Raw genomic sequence first — 23,794 nt, 5'->3', positions numbered from 1 at the left:
TAAAGCCAAAATTTCTCCGCTCCCACCATTGGGCATGTCTAGCCAACTTAAGAGCAACACTATTCCCCATAGGCCACAAACAGAACTAATTATTTTAGACTATAATATAAACTATAAAGAGCACATCAATATATACGTACACAGGTCTACAAACAACTGAAATCGTGAATTGAAGACACTATATCCTAACATAAATAGCTAAGCTTCACCTTATAAAACTAATTTGGTATAATGAATATAAATTAAGTCTGTGATTCCTATTTGAGGTTCATGTTTTTCTCCTTTAGGATCGAGGATTATGTACCTCTTCATCCTCCCAAATTAATGAATCAATCTCTATTTTTGAATCTATTCAAATTTCTTTTGCATCTTTTTTATATTAGAGTCCGAGCTTTGATCCTTCAACTGATTGCAAAGAGATTTTTTTGTTGGACAACCAGATTCAGCCAACCAAAATTAAAAGAACTAATCTGGACTTGAGTAACTTTTTGCTTTGGACTTGAGTAACGTTTTGCATTGAACTTGATCCAACTTTTTGAGACAAAATTTTCTACAGCTAAAATCAAGGCATTGGATGATTATCAGTCACCACCACTAAAACCTCCAAAGCAATCAGATAGTAATATTTAGGAGTTCTTTTGTAATTCTAATACCTTCAAAGCAATTTGATAGTACTTAGGAGTTTTCATGTAATCCAAATACAACAGTATAGTTATTTATCTTGGAAACAAATATTTATCTAGGTACGTTTGAATATAATATAAATATAAAAGTAGCAGCTTCTAAAATATTTTCAAGGAAGCAAATCAAAACACAAACTCTTATTATTCTCTCATTTTGGTATTAGAGCAATAGACCCGCATCAAACCATGTCATCTTCTTCTACTACTTCTTCTACAACTAATCCAATCAGCCATCCTCATCCCTCCCCCATTCTTACTCCCTCAAACCTAAATTAAGTTGTACAGATTTATTTATATGTTTTATACTTGCTGAGTCCCCTAGAAGGATTCTGCTCAGGCTGAATGTCTCAAGAAGAAAATTTTGATATGTTTCTTTGACCTATCACCTCAAGATTTTGATGTGGGATTGATCTTGGTGAAGTTCAAATTTGGCTTGGACTGGGCTTGTTTTCTCTATAAATTTTGAGGAGAAAGTATATGTTGTTTCTGGAATACCAAGTCAGCATCTAGTTGGTGTTTCATGGTCCAATTAAAACTTGACACCTGTATAAAAATTGACAAGTCAAGATACTAGCTCACTTAAATTCAAATTACAAAAATGCCCTTGAAAATTTTCAAACTCTCGCTCGAGGGAATGTGCAGAATAGCTGTGTAAAGGGGTTGTATATAGTTAGTTAGGCAACATTTGAAAGAATAATGGAAAGTAGCATCTCGAGTTTTAGAAACTCGAGTTCCACATTAAAAATCGAGTCTCAAAAACTCACTTTGTACTCATTTTGTGGTGCCGAGTTAGACGAAAATGCTAGCTGGATCTCGAATCTTAAAGACTCGTTTTGTACAAAATTAAAAATTGAGTCTTTTAAGACTTGATTTTCTAATGGATGGAAAATCAAAACTAGAAGGAGCAGAGAAACAGAGAACAGAGGAAACAGAGGAACAGAGGAACAAATCTGGAAGGAAGAAGAAGAAGAAGAGAGGAAGAAGACCAGATCATGCAGGAAGAAGAAGACTCAAATCTGAAATGAAGACTCAGACTGGATGGAAGAAGAAAATAACTGAGAAAGAAGAAGAATAGACAAAGATGAAGAGTTGATGTAAAAAGAAAATGGTGGAACTCGAGTTCCACGTGGAATTTTTTTCCACATCAGGTGCTACCGTTTGCATCTCGAGTTTTAGAAACTCGAGTTCCACCATTGATCTCGAGTTTTTAAAAACTTAAGATGCTAATTTTTCAGTTTGTTTTGCAACAGGACAACTAACTATATTCTTAGAAAATTAACGCTAAAAGGAAAGAAAATTCCTCCCGCCCCTTTAACAAGCTTTCACTTGTAAAATCAAAAGATTATCTTCTCTTTCTTTCTCTATTTCTCTCTAGCACAACTGCACACACCAGCCCCTTGCACCTCCATGTACTCTCTCTCTCTCTCAACTCCAAAGCTTGACAGCCACTACTTAGCATTGCCACTAGAGATAGAGACACATCGCTAAATATTTAAGTTATCTTCGAAATACATTAAAATGACAAAAATATCAACCACAATAATATAAACTGCATTCTCAATAAGTCAATACTTAAACTCGGTTTAAAATACTAATATTACTATTTTCGTGTATATTCTAATAAGTATTACTATTTACTAAAAAAAAAAAAAAAAAGCCAATACTTGCACTTGAATTATACATAAGCTTTTATAAAAGAAAATATACATCCAGAAAGTGATGACCACTTATAGAGACAGCAATCTTGTGTCAATTAAGGCTTAGAAAGGGTTCCCTTAATCACAGTGACCGGACATGAAGCATTTGTCACAACGTACTTGCTTACACTGCCAAGCAACACCCTGCAAATCACATAACCCTTTTTAGCTTTAATCAAACAAGTCACAACGAATTAATTATGCACCTTATTCATGTATTATATACACACACACACACATTGCTCAGCAAATTCAATATTTTGAAAAATTACATGGACAATATATAAAAGGTTAATTGAGTATGATCCACTGGCATTGGTATTAAACTTATTATACTAAGCAGAATGTGATCATCCATATGAAGAAACCTAATAATAATTTTCCAGAATACTTTCCTCCTCAATTTTTTGCTCATGTCAGATACAAGGTTTTCAGACCCGGACCGTTTATTGAACCGTAAAAGGGAGAGGTTCAAGGTTTTTAAGGACGAACTGAGATTGAACCGGGGTCGAACCGTGATGACATCATAATTAATTTAATAATTAATTAAAGCCTAAATATAGATATTAAATTTATAAAACTAGCAAAATTGACAATATATCTATATATGTGAGGGAAATTTAATGATTTTCAAGCATATATTTAATAATTAAATAAGAAAGTTAATAAAATAAAATAATAACCATGAAAACATTAAAATTTATGATTAATTTTTGAAGTAAATTTGAATATCTTTGAAGGATTTTAATTATAATTTTTTTTATTCCTTGTAAGAGATGGATAATTTAATTAAGTAGAATAAAATTGTAAAAAAAAAAAAAAATTGCTAAGGGGTTGGACCGCATGGTTCTCACCAGTTCATGCAGTCCAACCCCGATTTTAGCGGTTCACGGAATTAACAAAAAATTCGGTTCTTTAGGCTTAAAAAACCAGTTTTCATCCCAGTTTTCAGTTTTCACGGTCCGACCTCCCGGTCCGGTCCTGTTCTGAAAACTATGGTCAGATATGCAATTAGGTGTTTGATGAGATCTTTCATAAGATTCATTTACAAATCAAGGTTTTTTTTGTCCTTAGATATATAGGGGGAGGGAGGTGTGTGTGGGTTCAAACTCCTGCTCCTTTATACAATGTTAGAACCACTTGAATTATCCCTTAAACCCTGATTTACAAATCAAGGTTAATCCATACACCGATCTGGTTTACATTGTTATGGCTACTACAGATTTTTTAATAGAAAAATAACATTCAATGTATCCCTTAGTCTTCATTAGGACGCCAACTGAAATTTTATCTTCCTTTTAACATAAAAAATATTACAAGGATGCCTATGTATATACTAGGCTTGCAAGATTAAGTTGAAATTAAAAACTTTTATCTTACTTTTAGTGTTCTATTTTATACTCTATCAACTATAATAATGTAATATATATATATATATATTTTTTTTTTTTGCCAATTTAAATTTTAGTTACTTTATAAGAAAAAATTAAAAAACACGTAGTAAATTACGATTGATGAAGCATAAAGTAGAATACTTAGTATGAGATCAATCATTTTTATTCATTAATTTGGTTTATTAAAATTTTAATCAATTTAAAAGGCCTCCACATCTTTATCAATCGGTGCTCTCAATCTAATCATATGGTTAATTGCCTTATGACAAAAATTAATAATGTTCTCTTAGTAATTCTAAAAGATTCATTTAGATACAAAATTAAGGAAAATTATTATTTCACATTTCTTGATATACACTTTATACACACGATGTTCACACTTTCATATCAAATGTCTAGATTTTTCAAGAATGTTAACATTTAAGACAGGAAGATACTTGATGTGTATGGAGAGCATAAACAAGGCCAAACTAAGTTTTATCCCTAATATGGTTAGATTACCACTTTGACAAATGGAAATCGTTATTGGTGAATGATCCTGAATTCTCGAGTAAGCGATGATAAAAGTTTACCTTTTGATAGCGCCTAGACCCCTGCTTCCAACAACAAGTGAGTCGAGCTTGAGATCTTCTACAGCATAGCACAGCTTCTCCCTTGGATCCCCCCAGTAGACCTTGGCCACCACCTTCACCTGTTCCAACACATACAGTCACACCCATGGCTATGCACAGCTAGCAAAACTTTCATGACAAATATGTATATATACAGAATGAAAGCAAATAAAATCAATACCCCTTTGGTCTTTGACACTGCATCAAGAACTTCAAGAACCTCTGGATCATTTGTAAGTCCATATTGCTTGGAAAAGTTAATCTCCCTAAATTCCTCAAGAGGAACTAAAGCTGCAAAAACAAAAACATAGAAAAAAGGGTTGAGTATTGAGTATACACATGCAAAAGAGTAGTCATGAACAAAGATTAAGGTAAAAGGTAGAGACGTGATCCAGTGTCCTCGAAAAGTTGCTTCCGGGTATGATCGGATTTGGGTGGCTGGACATGGATTAAGATGATACGATCTCCATCCTCCATTAAATTATCAGCAGCCCATCGAAGTGCTGCTTTGCTGATTGGAGAGTAGTCCATTCCTACACCAACTGTACGAGCTTTTCCCATCTCGAGCTTCTGTCTCTCTTTCTTTCTTTCTCTCTCAATAATGAAGCTGCAGGCTAGAGCTTTTGAATTAAGAATATTGGCTTGCCACACAAAGTGTACTTATGCTGTTTGTTTGGATTCGATAGAATGAAGGAGGAGGTTCTTGAAGGCACTAGTGGGAATCCGTCATTGATACTATAAGATTGTCTCATATCAAAACCAGACAAGGAAAGGAAAGGAAAGGAATTTAGCATAAAGCTAATAATTCTGCCTGTTGTATTGTTAAATAGGACAGTATAAAACAGGTGTGCCATCTTTAGTCAATTATGTGATTCAACTGGTCCTTTCAGCGCACAGCACATCTACTTTGTTAGATGCTTTAATTTTTTTCTTCCCTTTTTTTTACTCTTTTTTTTTTTTTTTTTAATTTTTTTATGTCCCTCAAATTATAGGCATTGAGGTTTTTTATTTATTTATTTATTTATTTTTAAATATATTTTTTATTTCAGTCTTTTTCTTTTGTGTTGTGTTGGGCTCAAGTGAGGTGCCATTTGAGAGAGGGTCTTAATTTTTAGATGAAAATTTTGATGACTATAGTACTTGATCAATTATCTGAAGTGTTGCATAGCATAGGATTGACTGAAAATTTGTCTGAAAAAAAAAAAAAAAAAAAAAAAAAAAAGACTATAGGAGAGGGAAAAATAGAAATAAAGAATAGTAAAAAAAGCAGCTTGCTGCCTACCTTGCACCTATGTCAAAGTTTGAAGGGCAGGTCAAATTAATTGAAAAGAAGACAGAAGAATCAAATTAAACCTTGAGCTGCAGAGCACAAATTCGATTAGTCTCTAGAAGAATCCAGTTTTTGTCTGGAATAATATAATGAAAACAAGCGGCCATAATGCCGGTGTTTTTTAAGGGAAAATTTCAATGTCAAAGTACAATTAGTTGTTGTCAAAACCATTGCATTTTTTGAAGCTTCTGAAAATTGTCATCTCAGACTATTCTCAGTGTGTATATATATATACATTCATTTCATGTTTGAAATTAAATATTAAAAGTATATTAAATCTCGTAGTCATTTAAATTGTAGATAATTATTTTGCAATTGTAAAATAATATATAATTTGTTCTCTAGAATTTATTAAAGATAATTTATTCTCCCTAAAAATTAAATTATTTCTAAAATTATTTCATCTTTCTATCTCTACCAATATATTATTCTATTATTTTGGTTGTGTTTGATTGATATTATTCTTTTATGAGGTGGTCTATATTCTTCTAAATTATGTTATACTTCTTAAGTTTTCAAATAAATTATTCAAGTTCCTTATTCTCTTAAAGGAGATTATCATGCTAATAAAAAATCACAATAAAATTGCACTTAATATTACTCAAATGATAGGCACACTCAAATGCATAATCAATATTGTGTTTTGATATAAATTCAATTCTCACTTTCAAAATAATTATGTAGTTACTCAAACAAGAATCAAACCAAAGTTATAAAAGGGAGAGAAACTACTTGTGATGTGGAACTCAAAAATACAACATCAAAACGTATTAACTCAAAATAGAATTTTAAAAACACAATAATTTATCAACCTAAATTAGAGTTGTAAGAAAGAATATAAAATTGAGAGAGAGAGAGAGAGAGAGAGAGAGAGAGATTAATCACTTTTTCAAAAGAGAATAAAAAATTTACAAAAAAGAAGATGAGAAGAAAAAGAGTAATAAAAAATATATAATATGAATATCAAATCATCCTAGTCATGTTATGTAATAGAATAACATTATATTCTTATATACTATCTTTATAATGCAATAAGTTAACATCTATGAAATTAAAGAAAAGAAAAAAAGAAGATAACTTAAATATACAAAACTAAATCTCACCAAAAATCTAAAGTAGAGTTCTAAATAATACAAAAATTCATCATTCTAAAGTAGAGATGAAAAAAAAAATCCACCAAAAATTAAAAAATATATATTAAGAGAGTGAGAGAGAAATAACCTTGTGTGTGAGGGAAAACTATAGATAGAAAGCGTGAGAGAATTGCAAATTTATAGTAAGAGGATGAAAATCAGAAGAGCCAAAAATAAAAGGAAGAGTGATATTAAGGAATATCAGTGGGGAGATGAAAAGGTAAAAGGAATGGGAAAGGTTGGAAAAAGTGTAACAATAAGTTAAAAATTAATAAGAAAATATTTCAAAAATAAGAAAGAATGAGTTGGAAGTAGGTGAATGATATGATGTGACCACTAATATAGCTCAACAAAAGCGTAGCAACAATAAATGCTATATTTTAGTTTGTAGATATATATAGATATAGATTACTCTATACCCTATTTCTAATGAGCTTTGTTTTGATTTAAGGCTCACATTTGTTGATAGATACAATGACATCATTATTCCAACTCAATAAACCTTTCTCGCATTATTATAGCGATTCTAGAAATTCCACCCAATTTTTACATAATCCCGATTTCTTCATGCCTTAAAACCATTTTCACATCTCTCCTTCTATGTAATAAGAGATAATCAAAACCATGTGGCATGGTGGAGTGTTTTCAAGCGCAAGGAATTCGTAAACCTTGAAAAGCCACCAAAAAGGATCTTCACTTTTAAATTTTGATAACCCCATGGAATTTTGATGAAGTGCAACGGATTCATTCATCTTGAATTAACAGTTTTGATACCACTTTTAATGAACCTGTCGAGTTTTAAGAAAAGTGAATGAAAAAAAAAGTAATGACAATTAGTGAAAATTAACTTAATTCAAGGTAATTATCCACCAAGAGTAAAGCAAAAAAAAAAAAAAAAAATGAGAAAAGGGCTTTAAAAAGGAAGTATAGAAATTTGCATTGATCATATATAAAGAGTTACATGATTTTTACAAGATTTTTATACTGGTTCCTATTCATTAAACTTATCAAGAAAAGTTAAAGAACGACTAACTAACTTGTAAAACCAATGGGTAACTAAGTATTTTGCAACTAATTATCTATGCAAGTCTTGCTCTTCCACTTTGATCATATCCATTAATTCACATGCACAATGTGTCATTCTAATGGGTTGGACTTTGGACAAGGCTCGGCTTGGGTTCATTACGATCATCTGTGCATTTCCTATGTCCCTAGCTCACAACTCATAAGCAACGTGGCAAGCTACTATTACTCCCTGGATTTGGGAAAGATTGGTGTATGGGGAGGTAATATAAGCTTTCGTAAAGCAATTTTCTTATAACGCCATAGGAAAAAAAAATTGTCAAAAACATATGATCAGGGGGAAAAAAACTCAAAACTTAGGAGAAAGAAAATATATTTAATCCCAATAATGGCAATAAACTTAAAATTTTTGTACAACTGTTTCTTTTACAAAAAAAATTATTCAATGTTTATAAAGGACCACATTAGCATTGTTTAGTAGTCCTCTCATCCAATAAAAAGATGTCATGTATTTTAATTTAACTAACCTGTAACCTCATGCATATGCATAGATACACTTAAAGATATACAACAAGATGCATAATATAATTTAAATATTATTGATAGTCATTTTTATATTTTGTTAACTCTTTAAAAAATTTTGTAAGGATATTATTAGGTATAAAATGTAAATTGTCCATTTTTTTTAAAATTATTATGAAACACTTTTTTTTTACGATTCATTTATTCAAAACTCTTTAGTTTTTGTACTTAATAACTCACTTGAATGAATATTTATGATGTGGTCTCACATTTGATTCTAAAATTAAGGAATAAAACTCTTTAAGAATAAATAATTTAAGAGACATGGCACAAAATTAGAACTCTAATTTAAAATTCTAATTTGAGTTTTTCTCAACCTCACCTATTATTATATATAAATTAATCACATATCAAACTGAAATCCCTCCACGAGATGTGGCTTCTAACTAATTACCTCCACGTCAGCGGCTAATAGAGCTGCGACAGCTTTTGATTTCTCTGCCCAATCAACTCCAATGACTTTGACTTTGAATTTTGAATTCCACCAACGACCAGCCATTACTTTCGTTAATGGAAAATTTGAGAATATGATGAAACTTCAAAGAGGTATTGCCTTTCAAAGCGAAGCCGTTCTTCTTAAACCTCCTAAAAATTTTACCAATATGAATGCAGATAATTGCCTTAGAAAATTGAACTGTCTCTATAATATTGTAACTGATAATTGTTCGCTATAAATGAAATATTTAACAAGTTGCTATATCTGTTTCTTAGAAGGCAAAAAACATATCCCAAACTAAATAAAGCGGAACTTGTTATTACACAATTTTAAACTTTTTCTACTTTTTCTCTTTTTGCTCATCAACCAAACTCTATCTACAAATACCATCAATACTGTTGAAAATCATTCATAAATCTAAGCTTCTTCAATGGTGGAATGTTCAGTGCACAGAGAAAGAGATGAGAGCAAGAAGCAAAGATTGAATGAATGAATTTTCTATATTAGATAATTAGTTTGCTCTGTCTTTATACATCAGAAACAGAGGAGAGAAGAAAAATCAACTAACTATACAACCTATAGCTACAATACACGTGTCATCTACACTACTAACAACCTAACTAATTATGTACATTACAAGACTACAGGTGTTTGCTCACAACTACTACATGTAGTTTTATGTACACAGTGATACAAACAAACTAAACTAATCACAAACTAAACAAACTTCAACACTCCCCCTCAAGATGAACCATATATATTATTTAGGTTCATCTTGGACAAAAGATAATGAAACTGTTTGTGCCCAAGTGCTTTAGTGAAGAAGTCAGCAACTTGATGTCTTGAGGGAACATGGAATGTTTTGAGTGTACCATCTTGAATTTTTTCTCTAATAAAATGGCAGTCAACTTCGATGTGTTTTGTTCTTTCATGATAGACGGGATTGGCTGCTATGTACAAGGCTGCCCTGCTGTCACAGTAGAGGGAAGCTGCTTGATTGTGATCTAAACCAAAAGTCTTAAGTAATGCTATAAGCCATACAATCTCACTGGTTACTGTTGCCATAGCCCTATGCTCTGATTCGGCAGAAGATCTTGACACTACATGCTGTTTTTTACACTTCCAAGAGATCAAAGAGTCACCAAGAAAAATACAAAACCCAGAAATTGATCTCCTAGTGTCTGGACATGCTGCCCAGTCAGCATCACAGTAAGACTTAAGTCTTAATTCTGATTCTGCAGAAAGAAATAAGCCTTGTCCTGGACTCCCTTTCAAATACTTAAGAATTCTGTAAACAGCTTGCAAATGAGGCGCTTTAGGAGCAATCATGAACTGACTTAATTTGTGCATTGCATAACAAATGTCAGGCCTTGTGAGTGTCAAGTAAAGCAGCTTGCCTATTAACCTTCTATAGAGAGCAGGATCAGGAACATCTTCACCAATAGCACTACTAAACTTTGCAGATTGCTCCATTGGTATTTTTGCAGGTTTGCTTGCCAATAATCCAGTGTCAGACAGAAGCTCTAAGGTATATTTTCTTTGACATAAGGACAGTCCTTTGGTAGTTCTAGCAACTTCAAGACCTAAAAAATACTTCAAGCTCTATAGCATGGATGATCAGGTGATTGAGGTTTTGGAATTGAACCATCAATGAACCCAACCTTAGTTTTAGCATCTAATGAGATCAACACTGCCCTACTCCAGGTATTGTAATTCTCTTCAGTCAGTCGTTCCACAACAAGGGATACACCAGGATTATCACTACTAGTCAAGAAGTAAGGACTAGAGGGGTTTTCCCACGGTTGAACAATGGGTACAGAAGAACTAGAAGCAGTGTCAGCCATTTGCAGTGTAAAAAAAAATCCAAACAACAATCTCAGAAAAATGAATCCAAGAATCCAACCAAGAAACCTACAATCTCAGAAAAATGAATCCAAGAATCCAACCAAGAAACCTTCTTGATCACAAAAGCAATCTCAGAAAAATGAATCCAAGAATCGAAGAACCCTAAATCAGGAATCAAGTTCAATTGATGAACCCTAAATCAAGAATCAAGTTCAATTGACGGATCCTAAATCAAGAATCAAGTAACGAATTTCAATCAAGCAATTGAAAAACCTAGATCAAGATTTAGAATACAAACAACAGTGCAATTGCAAGAATCAAAAGAACACAGATGAAAATCTGCTTGATTCGTGAGGAAGCACTGAAACTACAAAGAGAAATTGAACTAAGAAAGTTCAGAGAATACCAGATGAACGTATTGATTCTCTGAGGTTAGTTCAAGCTCTGATACCATGTTGAAAATCATTCATAAACCTAAGCTTCTTCAATGGTGGAATGTTCAGTGCACAGAGAAAGAGATGAGAGCAAGAAGCAAAGATTGAATGAATGAATTTTCTATATTAGATAATTAGTTTGCTCTGTCTTTATACATCAGAAACAGAGGAGAGAAGAAAAATCAACTAACTATACAACCTATAGCTACAATACACGTGTCATCTACACTACTAACAAGCTAACTAATTATGTACATTACAAGACTACAGGTCGTTTGCTCACAACTACTACATGTAGATTTATGTACACAGTGATACAAACAAACTAAACTAATCACAAACTAAACAAACTTCAACAAATACTTCATAATATATACAACTCAAATAACATTAAAATATAAAATAAAAATATATAGAAAGAACAAAAACCAGAATTTTTTTCCTTTCCTTTCCTGCATTTTCTCCTAAACGAAACACCATATCCATGCACACTTTGAAGTAAAAAAAAAGGGTAAACTATAGATTTCACTCTTTAATTATGTTCAAAATTCAATTTAGTCCTGTAACTAAGATGGAGACATGCGGTTGTTCCACCTCTATTATTATCACAACATTCTCTCGTTCAAAGTAGTATATTGAGCAAAAAAGGGGATTCAAGGTGTGTAATTAAGATTCAGTCATGCACTTGTTCCACCTTGTTATTACGGTATGACACAAAATGAGTTATCAACAATCATTTTATTTCATAATAATTATAACCATAACACTAAAATAAGGGAAACATAAAAACTTTATTCTAGCTATCTAATGCTAGCTTCATCCTTATTATCCGTGGAATATTTTCTGAAGATAATCAACCACATTCTTGTCCAATTGGAAGGCCTTGATGAGAACATCTGGATTAATGGGAGGATTAGATCCAAAGACCGCGTTTGCTATTGTGTTGAACCCAGGATTTTGGCTACTGAGACCAGCAAAGGCAACAGCATTGGTCTTTCCCATGTTGAACTGGAAGTGAATAAGACCAACTGGGAACACAAAGACATCTCCTTGATTTAAAGTTTTGGTGAAGAAGCGGTGGTCTGGGTCGGATGTCACAAAGCCCGCAAGGAGAGTACCCTCTAAGACTACCAGAAGCTCGGTGCCACGAGGATGAGTGTGTAGAGGAGTTAAGCCATACGGTGCAAAGTCAATGCGAGCCAAGGAAATACCTAGAGTGTTGAGGCCTGCAAATTTATTCACATCCACAAGATTGACACTAAATCCTAGTTGATTTTCAGTGTTTCCAGGAATATCTAGCCCGGAGATGAAAAAATCATCTGCTGTTGTAAGCATTGGGTCCTTGCAGAACTTTCCATTCACAAATACTACACAAAGAAAAGTTTGTTACTATCTTGAGTAAGTAAGGCACTACTATAAAAGTGGTTGACTTATTTCATGATAAAAACAAACAAAAAATCCAAGTAGATAATATCACCTTCAAAATAAACTTCGTTAATATTTAAATTTTTAACACAAAAATAAAATCAATCCAGAGGTTTGAAATGAGTTCAAAATTAAGAATATAATATATAATACTAGTAGTAGTAATAAGAGTCTAAAATTATATACCAGCAGAATTGGTATTGTTAATTGCAACGCAGAAATCTTGCAGAGGACTAGGGTCATCCGCAAAAGCAAGGGTGGATGCCAAAGCCAACAGGGCCATAGTCACAAGGTAGTGAACACCTTTCATCATATTTGAGGTTATCTTGACCTTCTAGTACTCTGTATTCTTGGTGGGGTGAGGGGTGAGGGGTGAGGATTGGAACACGTATCTTTATAGAAGGGAATTAGTGAACAGGTCTATATGTGTTTTTGCTCCTTCGGAGTAGTGAAGAATTAGTGAGTCATTCAACAGTTATCATTTATCAACTTCATATTAATATCTAATGGAAGAATTCTTTAACCACAACTACAAGTACATACTAGGAACCAATCAAATTTCATTTATCAACTTCATATTAATATCTAATGGAGGAATTCTTTAACCACAACTACAAGTACATACTAGAAACCAATCAAATTGGACAACTTCTTTGTTGCACACACGTTATTTTATATAGTTTTCGACATACGAAAGGTCACAATTTCAATTGTTTTTTCGTGTGTATAAAACTATGTAAAATAACTTATGTGAAATAAATAGTAGATATTGCTCCAACATCAATGTCATTCTATAGTTCAATTTCTATAATTCTTTGTTGTATGGATTTCATTGCCTATTTTACTCTTTATATATCAAACATCAATTTTTTGGGTTAGTGATGGTACTAGATGATTTTAAGTATTAATTCAAGGTAAGTTTAGATGTTCTAGGGTCAATAGAGTGAGTGATTCACATAAATTTTCCAAATCCTATGGTTTGACGTAATCTTGTTAAGTTAATCTTCTTTCGTGTACTAGATAGATAGAGTGTCGGGTAGTGTCTAAGAGCATTCCCATCAAAGGTGCTAAAATTTTTGGCATTTAGCATCTCAAAAACCAACTTTATAACATATAACACATCACTTTACAATATCCCTTACATCAAAACTTCTATATTTTTTAACACTTCATTTAAATATTCTTTCTTTATTATTTATTATTATTTTTTATTCTTCTTCTCTGCACTGTCTCTCTCTCTTTTGTCTCTCTCTCCTTTATCTCTCTCTTTCTCAACCCAGTACCGCCGACCTTCAACTACTACCTCTCCCTCATGCACCTCGCTGGCAAGATCAACAGCCGCACCACCATAACAGTCTGCGCCGTCGACAATGCCACCATGTTCGACCCCCTCTCCACCCACCCTTCCATCTACACCATCAAAAACATCATCTCCCTCCACATCCTCCTCGACTACTTTGGCACCAAAAATCTCCACCAGATCACCATGTTCCAGGCCACTAGCTCCGCCCCTAGCTCCTCCAGCTTCGTCAACATCACCGACCTGAAGGGCGGAAAGGTTGGCTTTTCCGCTGAGGACAATAACAACTAGATCAACACCATCAACCTAGCAGTGGAGAGTGGTATAAAGAAGGAGAGAGAGAGAGAGAGAGAGAGAGAGAGAGAGGAAAGCCGTGTAAAGGCATGGCACATGAGAGAGTGAGGGAGAGAAAAAGAAAAAGAAAAAATAAAAAATTCTAGCATCTTGCTTTAGTGGGGTGTCAAAGATGAGACTCCACTGTAGTTGAATGCTAAAATATTTAGCATTTAGCATCTTTATTGTAGGTGTGTTTTTATGATTTAAGGTGTTAAAAATACTAAAAAATAACATTTAGCATTTGTAGTACCTTTGATGAGAATGCATGGTCTTCTAGTACTAGTCCACCAACTACCAATGTATTTAGTATATATTAATATATTATTGGCTTTTCCATCTTTTACTTTTCTCTCTTCAAGTTAATGGTGTATTTAGATTTCTTATGGTTGTGGGCAAAGGAATAAATAATTGATTAAATTCAAATATATAAGTTAATGTTTCTAGCTAGGAGAATTTTGGTCTAGAGAAAAAGGGATGCAAGTTTAGTACGTTGAAGATTTCTTTACCACTGAGAGATAAAAGTCTATTCTTTGTATCTTGCAAGTTTTCCTTAGAAGGAATCAAAAAAAAAAAAATTCACGTTTGAACATTTCATGCACTTGTTGCCGAATCCTAAACTAGTAATTGGGAGAAATTAGCTACTACACTCAAATGCATAATCAATATTGTGTTTTGATATAAATTCAATTCTCACTTCCAAAATAATTATGTAGTAACTCAAACAATAATCAAACCAAAGTTATAAAAGGGAGAGATACTACTTGTGATGTGGAACTCAAAAATACAATACCAAAACGTATTAACTCAAAATAGAGTTTTAAAAAACACAATAATTTATCAACCTAAACTAGAGTTGCAAAAAAGAATATAAAATCAAGAGACAGGGAGAGAGTAATCACTATTTCAAAAGAGAATAAAAAATTTACAGAAAATAAGATGAAAAGAAAAAGAGTAAAAAAAGAAAGATATAATATAAACATCAAATCCTCCAAGTCATGCTATGGAATAGAATAACATTATATTCTTATATACTATCTTTATAATGCAGTAAGTTAACATCTATGAAATTAAAGAAAAGAAAGAAGAAGATAACTTAGAAATACAAAACTAAATCTCGCCAATCTAAAATATAGTTCTAAATAATACAAAAATTCATCATTCTAAAGTAGAGATGAAAAAAAAAAAAAAAAAAAAAAAAAAAAATCCACCAAAAATTAAAAAATATTAAGAGAGTGAGAGAGAAATAACCTTGTGTGTGTGGGAAAACTATAGATAGAAAGCGAGAGAGAATTGCAAATTTATAGTAAGAGAATGAAAATCACAAGAGCCAAAAATAAAGGAAGAGTGATATTAAAGGATATCAGTGGGGAGATGAAAAGGTAAAAGGAATGGGAAAGGTTGGAAAGAGTATAACAATAAGTTAGAAAATTAATAAGAAGAAAATATTTCAAAAATAAGAAAGAATGAGTTGGAAGTAGGTGGATGATGTGATGTGACGGCTAATGTAACTCAATAAAAGCGTAGATATATTATATTTTAGTTTGTAGATATATATAGATATAGATTACTCTATACCCTATTTCTAATAAGTTTTGTTTTGATTTAATGTTCACATTTGCTGATAGATACAATGACATCATTATTCCAACTCAATAAACCTTTCTTGCATTATTATAGTGATTCTAGAAATTCCACCCAATTTTTACATAATCCCGATTTCTTCACATCTTAAAACCATTTTCACATCTCTGCTTCTATGTAATAAGAGATAATCAAAACCATGTGGCGTGGTGGAGTGTTTTCAAGCACGAGGAATTCATAAACCTTGAAAAGCCACCAAAAAGGATCTTCACCTTTAAATTTTGATAACCCCATGGAATTTTGATGAAGTACAACAGATTCATTCATCTTGAATTAACGGTTTTGATACCACTTTTAATGAACCTGCTGAGTTTTAAGAAAAGTGAATGAAAACAAAAAAGTAATGATAATTAGTAAAAATTAACTTAATTCGAGGTAATTACCCACCAAGAGTAAAGTAAAAAAATTAAATTAAAAAAAAAGAAGAAGAAAGGAGAAGAGGGCTTTAAAAAGGAAGTATAGAAATTTGCATTGATCATATATAAAGAGTTACATGATTTTTACAAGGTTTTTATACTGGTGCCTATTCATGAAACTTATCAAGAAAAGTTAAAAAACGACTAACTAACTTGTAAAACCAATGTGTAACTAAGTATTTTGCAACTAATTATCTATGCAAGTCTTGCTCTTCCACTTTGATCATATCCATTAATTCACATGCACTATGTGTCATTCTAATGGGTTGGACTTTGGACTAGGCTTGGCTTGGTTTCATTACAATCATTTGTGCATTTCCAATTTAATCTTGCTATCCACACCCCGGATCAGGTTTGCTCAAGCATTATGAAAGATCTTTTGGGCATTCAGTTTGAGTCCGCTTATCTTCAACTCGCGAAAGCTTTAAAGTGATGTGAAAAATTGGTAGAACAACATACAATATTTTGGGATGTGAAGAGGTAAGTTTAGAATTTCTTCATGGCCAAGTATGAAAAGATTGATGGTTTACTTTTTCTTTCTCCATGATTATAATGAGATCTTTTATTATACAAGTCACCGTCGTAGACAAACAAATGAAGTGATAATAAGATTCTCACTACAATCATCTTCAAATAAATTTGTTTGTCTATGACGGTGACTTTTTTTTTTTTTTTGGATACAATCATCTTCAAATAAATTTGTTCGTCTATGACGGTGACTTTTTTTTTTTTTGGGGGAAATTTATTTGAAGATGATTGTAGTGAGAATCTTATTATCACTTCATTTGGGAAGATGAAAAGTTGGATGTCATTGATGCGGGGAAAATTTTAATTTAAAAAAAAAAACTTTTATAAGTATGAAGTACGATCAAGTTTTGAAAAAAAAAAAAAAGGGTTGGAAGACAAAAAATTTGGAAAAAAAATTGTCTAGTGATGATAATTATTAAGAAGAATTTTTTGAAAGGCTTGGGAGAAAAATAAATATGGAGTTGCAAGAGGAGAGTGGCAAAAATAATGAGATGGAGATTGTTTGAATTACTATGGAGGATTTTTTGAAGTTAAATATGATAGTGAGCCCATAACCTCAAGTCTTAGGATCCCATTGACAAAGCATCAAAGCCTATTGATTTTCTAGGAGTAGAAAATGTTGATTTTGTTTTGATTATTTGTTAATTGATGTTGAAAATCATTAAGGCCGATGAGAAGAAATTTTATGTTACACTATTTCAAGGATAGAAGTTTCAAAACTGGATCAAGTTATTGGATGATTCCACCTAGAAAGTTAATGAGCTACTCCTACAGTATGTCCATCAAATGGAGTTATTTTCCGTTTGACCCAATTTTCTTGACCAACCAAATAGCCTATTTTATGGAAAAGCATTTCTGAAATTAGTTTGAAGTCAAAACAAACACAGCCTTATACGTAGCTTGGAGTTGGACTTAGCTTTAGATATCTCAACTTAAACTTGCATCCCTTTTTCTCTAAACCAAAATTCTCCTAGCTAGAAACATTAACTTATATATTTGAATTGAATCAATTATTTATTCCTTTGCCCACAACCATAAGAAATCTAAATACACCATTAACTTGAAGAGAGAAAAGTAAAAGATGAAAAATCCAATAATATATTAATGTATACCAAATACATTGGTAGTTGGTGGACTAGAAGACCATTAGATAGCCAACCGACACTTTTATCTATCTAGTACACGAAAAGAAGATTAACTTAACAAGATTAAGTCAAACCATAGGATTTGGAAAATTTATGTGAAGCACTCACATTGTTGACTCTAGAACATCTAAACTTACCTTGAATTAATACTTAAAATCACCTAGTACCATCACTAACCCAAAAAAGTGATGTTTGATATATAAAGAGTAGAAGAGGCCATGAAATCCATACAGCAAAGAATTAAAGAAATTGAACTGTAGAATGGCATTGATGTTGGAGTAGTATCTACTATTTATTTCACACAAGTTATTTTACATAGTTTTACACGCGAAAAAACAATTGAAATCATGACTTTTTATATGTTGAAAACTATGTAAAATAACGTGTGTGCAACAAGTTTAACCCTCGAAGTTGCCCAATTTGATTGGTTTCTAGTATGTACTTGTAGTTGTGGTTAAAGAATGGTTCCTCCATTAGATATTAATATTAAGTTGATAAATGAATGACTTACTATTTCTTAACTACAATGAAGGGGCAAAATCTACACATATAGACCTGTTCACAGACTCCCCTCAGTAAATACACATGTTCCAATCCTCACCCCTTACCCCACCAAGAATACAGAGTACTAGAAGGTCAAGATAACCTCAAATATGATGAAAGGTGTTCATTACCTTGTGACTTTGGCCCTGTTGGCATTGGCATCCACCCTTGCTTTCGCGAGTGACCCTAGTCCTCTGCAAGATTTCTGTGTTGCAATTAACAATACCCATTCTGCTGGTATATAATTTTAGACTTTTATTTCTACTACTAGTATTATATATTATATTATTAATTTTGAACTCATTTCAAACCTCTAATTTTGTTTTTGTGTTAAGAATTTAAATATTAACGAAGTTTAGTTCGAAGGTGAAATTATCTACATGGGTTTTTTGTTTGTTTTTATCATGAAATATAGTCAACCATTTTTATAGTAGTGTCTTACTTACTCAAGATAGTAACAAACTTTTCTTTGTGTAGTATTTGTGAATGGAAAGTTCTGCAAGGACCCAATGCTTACAACAGCAGATGATTTTTTCATCTCTGGGCTAGATATTCCTGGAAACACTAAAAATCAACTAGGATCAAGTGTCAATCTTGTGAACGTGGATAAACTTGCAGGCCTCAACACTCTAGGTATTTCCTTGGCTCGCATTGACTTTGCACTGCATGGCTTAAGTCCTCTACACACTCATCCTCGTGGCACCAAACTTCTGATAGTCTTAAAGGGTACTCTCCTTGTGGGCTTTGTGACATCCGACCCTGACAACTGCCTCTTCACCAAAACTTTAAATCAGGGAGATGTCTTTGTGCTCCCAGTTGGTCTCATTCACTTCCAGCTCAACATAAGAGAGACCAATGCTGTTGCCTTTTCTAGTCTTAGTAGCCAAAATCCTGGGGTCATCACAATGGCAAATGCGATCTTTCGATCTAATCCTCCCATTAATCCTGATGTTCTCATCAAGGCCTTCCAAGTGGACAAGAATGTGGTTGATTATCTTCAGAAAATATTCCATGGATAATAATGATGAAGCTAGCATTAGACAGCTAGAATAAATTTTTTATGTTTCCCTTGTTGTAGTGTTATGGTTATAATTATTATGAAATAAAATGATTACTGATAACTCATTTTGTGTCGTACCGTAATTACAAGATGGAACAAGTGCATGACTGAATCTTAATTACACACCTTGAATCCTATTATTTGCTCAATATACTGCTTTGAACAAGAGAATGTTGTGATAATAATAGAGGTGGAGCAACCGCATGTCTCCATCTTAGTTACAAGACTAAATTGAATTTTGGACAAAATTAAAGAGTGAAATCTATAATTTACCTTTTTTTTTTTCTTTCTTTCTTTTTTGACTTTAGAGTGTGCATGAATATGGTGTTTCGTTTAGGAGAAAATGCAAGAAAGGAAAGGAAAAAAATTCAGGTTTTTGTTCTTTCTGTATATTTTTATTTTATATTTTAATGTTACTTGAGTTGTATATATTATGAAGTATTGATGGTATTTGTAGATAGAGTATGGTTGCTGAGCAAAAAGAGAAAAAGCAAAAAAAGTTTAAAATTGTGTAATAACAAGTTCCACTTTATTTAGTTTGGGATATTTTTTTGCCTTCTGAGAAACAGAAATAGCAACTTGTTATATATTTCATTTATAGCAATCAATTATTAGTTACAATATTATAGAGACAGAGTTCAATTTTCTAAGGCAATTATCTGCATTCATATTAGTAAAATTATTAGGAGGTTTAAGAAGAATGACTTCACTTTGAAAGGCAATACCTCTTTGAAGTTTTCATCATATTCTCAAAATTTCCATTAACGAAAGTAGCGGCTAGTTGTTGGTGGAATTTAAATTTCAAAGTCAAAGTCATTGGAGTTGGTTGGGCAGAGAAATCGAAAGCTATCGTAGCTCTACCGGCGGCAGACGTGGAGGTAATTAGTTAGAAGCCACATCTGGTGGAGAGATTTCAGTTCGATGTGTGATTAATCTACGTATCTATATATATAATAATAGGTGAGATTGAGAGAAACTCAAAATAGAATTCCAAATTAGAGTTCCAATTTTGCGCCATATGTCCTAAATTATTTATTCTTAAAGAGTTTTATTTCTTAATATTAGAATCAAATGTAAGACCACATCATAAATATTCATCCAAGTGAGTTACTAAATACAAAACCCAAAGAGTCTAAAATAAATAAATCATAAAAAAAAGTGCTTCACAATAATAATAAAAAAATGGACAATTTACATTTTATACCTAATATATAACACCCCGAACCAACTTTATAGTTAAACTATGTGTTTGAGTGGTTAAGTATTATTATTATTTTAAGCTACTTTCTTTCTATAATTAATAGAAGAGTATTCAATAAACATATTATTTTATAATGTCATTGAATAAGAATTGTAAAGAATATAAATAATTGAATGGCTAATTGCATTATCAATAAATATATACTAAGTATGTACAAAATTATATTAAGTGGTTTAAGTTATTAGATGCATGGTTGGTGGTGTTTTAATTAGGTATAATGCATGAGATGTTATAGTTGTAATTCCACTTACACATGCAACCAATAGCAATTCAACATATGTAAGGCCAAAGCACCATGCATGTTGACACATGTTATCCACTTAAACCCCAAAGACCAAGACTTAGCCGGCCATGCAATAACCAAGTTCCACCTCATTTCTTCTTTGACTTTTCTCAAGACAACTAGAACATCCAAGAAACTCTCTTGCTCTCATTTCCCACTAGTCCACACAAATCAAAATTTCTCACCTCACTTTGCTCTCTTTTCTCTTAAGGAAAGAGCTAGAAGCTCTCTTGAGTCCCTTTTGTCAAACCCACGGGTCCACACATTAAAAGAAAGATAAGGCTCTATTTCTTCTTCACACTCTCTCAAAGAAACTAGAAAACTCAAAGACTCTCTCAAGCTCTCTGCCTCTCATACTTTCGGGTTCAGCCACTAGGAAAGGGAAATCCTTTCATGCAAGAGTGATTCTACTTCTATTTCCCCTCAAGAACTAGAAACTTGGTAAGGGTTTTAGCTACTCTCATCTTAGAATCCAAGATTTCTTCATGGAATTTTTAGTAATGGTATTTGTGTTTAGTGAAATTAGGAAATTGTGAACTTGTAAGTCTCTCTCTCTCTCTCTCTTTCTCTCTCTCTCTCTCTCTCTCTATATATATATATATATGCTGTTTTAAGAAGCTTTCAAACTATGTTGGTGATTTGTTGAAGGTATATTAGGGTTTTTACTAATTAATGATTGTATATGATTAAGGAAGTAAGAAAAAAGTTCGGATGAGTACTTTTGATGTTACTGCTGTGATATTTGTTGTATTTAATTTTGCTCTAAATGGTTAAATGACTGTATATAAGTGTTTTCTAACATGTCTAATGAGTGTATAAAAATCCCCATATGAAAATACAATCTTTTGATAATTGTTTGTGAATTTACAAGAAAATGTTGCAAAGTTGTCACTGTGACAGATTCTGTATTTATGCATGATAAATTATGTATTAAATTGTATACAATGAATTAGGATTCTAGGAGTAGTTCTTATGAATTCTAAGACAATATGGTTGTATTTGAAGTGGTCTCACAGCATTTGGATTAATATAAAAATAATGATTTAATTTCTAAGTTGCATTACATTCTGTCAGGACATATTCGAGCACGTTGTCTTGTATGATTTTTAGTAAATCATGGTTTCATGATTTGACTCCAAAATTGATATATTATTTACTAGACATCCATAAGAGTGGCTCTGTAAAATTTCATGACATTTGGATGTGTATGGACAGCCCATTTGTATTTTACAAATGAGGTATATGCTACTGAAATGAGCAGTAAACAGTAATTGTTAACTCTGACTTTGAGGATTTAATTCTAAAGCTAGGGTAAACGTTTTGAGCTATAATTTAATCTATTTATCTTTTGATATGTCTGGATTATAGATAGATTTTGTATAACTTGGTTCAAGGTTTAGTATTCTAAAGGAGGGGTTCTAAACCATTCAATTGTTTTTTTTATGAAGCTGCTTTGTTCATCTGGTATGTTGCCTTTTGTAAGTTTATGCATGCACCTAAGGTTGTCCACGGGTCAAGCCGGGTTGGTTTTGGACCCAACTCGGACTCGACCCAACGGCGTTAGGTGGAGAGGCGGAGGAACCCGAAACCGATCGTTGGAAAAATTAGTTGAATCGATTTCGGGTGAGGGTGAGCATCGGTCGGGCCGGGTCGGTTGCCAAAATAAAAAAGGGCATCGAAATCTGAAAAAATAAAATAAAATAAAATAAAAAAAGCATCACCGGAATTTGAAAAATATCGTCGGAAACTGGAAAAACCGACCGAAATTTTGCTGAAATTTGCATTTTTCACTAAAAATTGCTTGGATTTTTCCGGATCTGGCTAAATCCTACCAGATCTAGTTGGATCTAGTTGAGATATTGCCAGATCTGGTCGAGATCTCGCCAGATTTGGCTTGTTTTTGAAGGATTTGGCCGGATTTTTTTACAGCTCCAGTTAGGTTTGGGTTGCCGGTGTCGGTTTTTGACTGGACCTTCGGTTTGGGCTGGAATCGAGTCAGCGTCGGGTAGTTTGACCGAGTTGATGGGCTCCGGTCGGGTCTGGACAGCCCTACATGCACCATTGCTTCCAATTTCAAACACATTTTGAATTGATTTTAAAGCTGCTTAACATGATATGAATATGAACATTAAAATAATGGTTTCTCTATGATTTGGTACATCATGTTATTTGATTAATGTATCTTATGTTTGGGGAACCTCGTTGAGGTGGGATTATGATTTCCTTGGTTCTAAGATATAGGTTTTGAGATAAATGTATAAATTTATGATAAGGAATAATTGATAGTAATAAGTTTTGATATTTGGTTTAGGTGTTACCAGTACCCAAGCCTAAGCTCTTTCGACTGTAGGCCTTCGGTTTCTTTGCTTTCAGGTAAGGGATAAATTATATGAGCATTTGGTAAGTCATGAGGTTATTTTAAAATATATTATGCATTAAAAGGTTTTTTATTAGAGATATGGCATATAATCATGTTTCAGACAAAGGTATGTTCGTGAGTTCTCGAAACCTTATGTATATGATTCAAGCATATTGATGCTATTATTAATTCCATGAACATGATGTTTAAAGAAAACAACGGAAATGCTTTTATTATGAAATGTTATGCAAACTATGAATTTTAGTATGATATATAAGTATGAAATGTTTTCGGATTATATCCTCTGATGATCTGAACTCTGCCAATAG

General features: G+C 32.6%; 2 protein-coding genes and 1 pseudogene across 2 annotated transcripts; 1 reads left to right on the top strand and 2 right to left on the bottom strand.

Annotated features, from left to right (window-relative positions):
* Positions 1 to 2,364: 2,364 nt before the first annotated feature.
* LOC115976022 (universal stress protein PHOS32-like) lies at positions 2,365 to 5,105 on the bottom strand. Its single transcript, XM_031097093.1, has 4 exons — positions 4,772 to 5,105; positions 4,567 to 4,676; positions 4,347 to 4,465; positions 2,365 to 2,524 (listed from the first exon to the last, which is right to left on the bottom strand). Exons 1-4 carry the CDS (start codon positions 4,944 to 4,946, stop codon positions 2,437 to 2,439), a joined length of 492 nt encoding a protein of 163 aa, XP_030952953.1. The 5' UTR covers positions 4,947 to 5,105; the 3' UTR covers positions 2,365 to 2,436.
* Positions 5,106 to 11,993: 6,888 nt separating this feature from the next.
* Positions 11,994 to 12,944, bottom strand: LOC115967646 (germin-like protein subfamily 1 member 11). The gene is made up of 2 exons (XM_031086792.1): positions 12,780 to 12,944; positions 11,994 to 12,535 (listed from the first exon to the last, which is right to left on the bottom strand). Exons 1-2 carry the CDS (start codon positions 12,904 to 12,906, stop codon positions 11,994 to 11,996), a joined length of 669 nt encoding a protein of 222 aa, XP_030942652.1. The 5' UTR covers positions 12,907 to 12,944.
* Positions 12,945 to 18,615: 5,671 nt separating this feature from the next.
* On the top strand, positions 18,616 to 19,555 carry LOC115967639 (annotated as a pseudogene).
* Positions 19,556 to 23,794: the final 4,239 nt, after the last annotated feature.

This window comes from Quercus lobata, chromosome 2, assembly GCF_001633185.2.
Source record: "Quercus lobata isolate SW786 chromosome 2, ValleyOak3.0 Primary Assembly, whole genome shotgun sequence".
Lineage (NCBI taxonomy): Eukaryota > Viridiplantae > Streptophyta > Magnoliopsida > Fagales > Fagaceae > Quercus > Quercus lobata.
Note: the sequence above shows the minus strand (reverse complement) of the source record. Positions and strands in the feature narration are given on the sequence as shown.